The sequence below is a fragment of the Engraulis encrasicolus genome, chromosome 9, assembly GCF_034702125.1.
Source record: "Engraulis encrasicolus isolate BLACKSEA-1 chromosome 9, IST_EnEncr_1.0, whole genome shotgun sequence".
In the NCBI taxonomy this organism is placed as follows: Eukaryota; Metazoa; Chordata; class Actinopteri; order Clupeiformes; family Engraulidae; genus Engraulis; species Engraulis encrasicolus.
In genome coordinates this window covers 18,360,781-18,364,269 of record NC_085865.1, presented here as the reverse complement: position 1 = coordinate 18,364,269, position 3,489 = coordinate 18,360,781, and the positions used below count along the sequence as shown (strand labels likewise).

The 3,489-nt window shown below is 39.8% G+C and overlaps 1 protein-coding gene across 2 annotated transcripts in view; it reads right to left on the bottom strand.

Annotated features, from left to right (window-relative positions):
• Positions 1–1,547: 1,547 nt before the first annotated feature.
• crispld1a (cysteine-rich secretory protein LCCL domain containing 1a) overlaps positions 1,548–3,489 on the bottom strand; it is a 36,194-nt gene continuing 34,252 nt past the window's right edge. For both annotated transcript variants that reach the window (XM_063206110.1, XM_063206109.1), the window contains exon 15: positions 1,548–2,542. In XM_063206110.1, coding sequence (XP_063062180.1) covers positions 2,491–2,542 — 52 coding nt within the window. In that variant the 3' untranslated portion in view covers positions 1,548–2,490. The remainder of the gene's footprint in view (positions 2,543–3,489) is intronic.

The window sequence follows — 3,489 nt, the reverse complement described above, 5'->3', positions numbered from 1 at the left end:
TTAGGGTAAACCCGAGAATCCAAAAGGTAATCATATTTCAACTTCAACATCGTAATTGTTGTAGCATGTGAGAGGAATGAGACTTGTTAGCATTTTTTGCTAGCTCCATTCCACAACTCTTCAGGGAAATATCACCATGACTACCCAGCCACCGAAAGGCCATAAACACCAGATTTACTTTTTCTGTGGTATTCAAGGATTGTGGGGCCATTGTTCTTCCTACCACATATTACATTTTTAAATCTTTTCAAAAAGCCCCCTAATGACATATTTATCTTGTGACATAATATTACCTGCTCAATTCCAAACTTGATCTTGACTCTTACAAATAGTTGCTGCTTGGGAGGCTTGGTTTGTTACAAAAACAGTTTGTTAAAAAATAAGTACCCTATTTTACTTCTTAAACAATAGTCTGGCAGCACATAGTGAAAAATGAACATTCAACTAAATCTCTCTCTGAGGTACAAATTGACATGGATGGTTATTACGGTTATTACAGTAGAGAGATCAATATCATATTCTCTTTATGATGCTATGAAAACAAACCTAGGAGTGCATTCAATGTAAAACTTTATCCCTGCATTTAACCCCCCCATACCACTATGACATTACAATTGGACCTGAAGTTAAAGAAGTAAAAAAAGATTACTAGGCAGAGGAAGAATATGAAGAAGCCTAAATTATACATGGCCTCAATGTGAAACATCACATTAATCAATGCCTGGGTGGAATAAAACACATTGCTATTTTATACTCTAAATTTCATATCCTACTTTTTATCTTATTTCACACATACTGATTTCATCCCCTGGCTTTACTTCTGTATGACTACTTGGCTGTGGTGAATCAAAGGTGAATTGATAGTAAAAGTTGACTGTCGGCTCACAGAACTAAACTACAAAGTGGCTGATGCTTTGTTCATCTGTCAGTTTGTGTCATACCACATAGAAATGTTGAGTGTCAATAGGAGTGACTGTAAACACGAAAGAGCATAACTTCAGATTTTACAAAACCAACACAAATTTGCACTCATTTATTTGTTACAAAACCAACACCATAACAAAAAATATGTCAATAAAACGTGTATAAACACGCATGTACTGTATACATTATATGCACCATTATAAATATAAAATTTACATATAAAAAACATTTAGCTGAGGACCAAACGTATAGCTGTGAAGAGAGCATGGGAATTCGATGTGTCTTTGAAGGACATGAAAGACTTCAAACGACACTTTTGTTGAATAGGTACAAATTTCTCCTGTCCAGCAGGAGTGCGGAGCAACTACCCGCATATTTACCCAAAACACATTTGCACCAGGCCAGTTGCTCTGACAGCCATTTTGAAAAGGTCCACCTGTAAATACAGGGGACCAACTGACTGCACGTGTGCAGAGAGACTCTACCACCCCAACAGAAATTCCACTGCGAATGGGTCAGTGGGGTGGAGAGAGAGCGAGAGAGCGAGAGAGAGAGAGAGAGAGAGAGAGAGAGAGAGAGAGAGAGAGAGAGAGAGAGAGAGAGAGAGAGAGTAGGGTAGAGAGAGAGAGAGGTGTTGACAAACGCAGAGCAGAGCTCAAGAGAAAGTTGCTGCACATGACATATCCATGGAGACTTTTGGCCAAACACTACAGCTCTGTAAGAGCTGGATGCATTTACCAGCTTACATTGCTCCAAGTTTCGCAGCAACAAACATTTCATTTCGCTTTATTGCTTAGGAATTACTCAATGTGATGTCATCTCTATCTGACTTTGAAAGGAAACACACACACACACACACACACACAAACACACACACACACACACACACACGCACACACACACACACACACACACACACACACACACACACACACACACACACACACACACACACACACACACACACACACAAGCACCTGTATACAGTCCACATAGCAGCACCCCTGTACACTTTGTTATACACAATATAAAAATAGCAACATTATAACTCCACATAGTATCTCTTTGACAAAGAAATGATGAAGATAAAAGCTTAAAATAATAAAATAAGAGACAACATGTGCCAATAACAAGAGAAACATAAGTTATGATGATTACAAACTCTTAACAGTTGCAGTTGTAAGCGCTTACACATAGGATTTTAAGCATGTGTGATCTGATGAATGGATTATTGACAATGTGACCTATCGAGCGAGCCCAATAAAAATACACCACATTCCCTCCTGTTAACAGCAGCAGAGGGAGAAAATACTCTTGCCAGTAAAAAAAAACATACACACTCACAATTTTTTTTTTAAATGGGTTACCGTGAGAGACGTTTCTCCAAAATTTTACAAGTTGTTTTTCTGCATCACATATTGATTGCTAAAGAATTTTCATCCTGAAAGATGACAATGACCTGGCCTAGGTAATGAAGCACTCTGAATGGTGCCTTCACCTCTGGCTAAATCAGGGCTCCCATCCAGACTGTCCACTGGGGTGAGAAGATGCTGTATTCCCTTGCACTCAGATGACTGCAAACACGCGGAAGGCCTTGGCTCCTGGGGGGTTCCGTAAACTGGGGAGAACAGCGGAAAAGACAGGACATGAGTTGCTGATAAAAGCATTATAATTGTTTGTTGTTTTATTTTACTAAACAGTAACTCATGATATTTTAAATATTCATTATTCAGTAACTATTGAGCAGTTTTCATGTTCTTTGACAAAATTTAATGCAATTTAAATGTGTGCCAACTAGCCCCAACTACATGTGCCAACTTGCCCCGGGTTGGGGTAACTTGGCACAAATTCACAACAATTCTTTAATCACATATAGATGGAAACAATGAATTATCAACCAAAGATGCATGTGTCTAATATTTAGCTGAGATGTAACCCTTTTAGAATATCTTAGTTGGGGAGTTTTAAAGCAATGTATGCCAAAGATATGACACTCGAACTGAAAAGTGTGCCAACTAGCCCCGGTCTCCCCTATAGTATGTCCTAAGGGAGGCCTATGTCGCACAATTACACTGTGCTTTACCTCACGAATACAACAGCCACGACCTGAGCGAGGCAAGCGACGGAAGTAATTGACTTTGTACTAAGTCGCACAACAAAAGCGATTCGCGAAAAAGGGATTCGGCAACTAGAGGCCATTCGGCAACTAGAGGCGATTCGCGCAACGAGAGCCACAGTTTGTAGTTAAACTCCTGGGAATATTATGCAAATTAGCTATGACGCGGTTCAGTGACAGCCGCCACAGCCAATTCTGCTTTTACTGTAACAGACATACTCTAGATCAGTGTTTCTCAACCTTTTTTTAGGCCAGGCACCCTTTCAAACCATGAAAAATTTCAAGGCACCCCAAATCAACAAGCCGTAACATGGCATCGCATCTGATACCACGCAAGCTTAGAAAAGTAACACATTTGGAGACGTCACATGACCTACGTTCGAAGTTGCAGCTGACTGAGGCGACCTATATTTACTTTATTGTGCGTAAATGGCAGATGAAAGATTCCA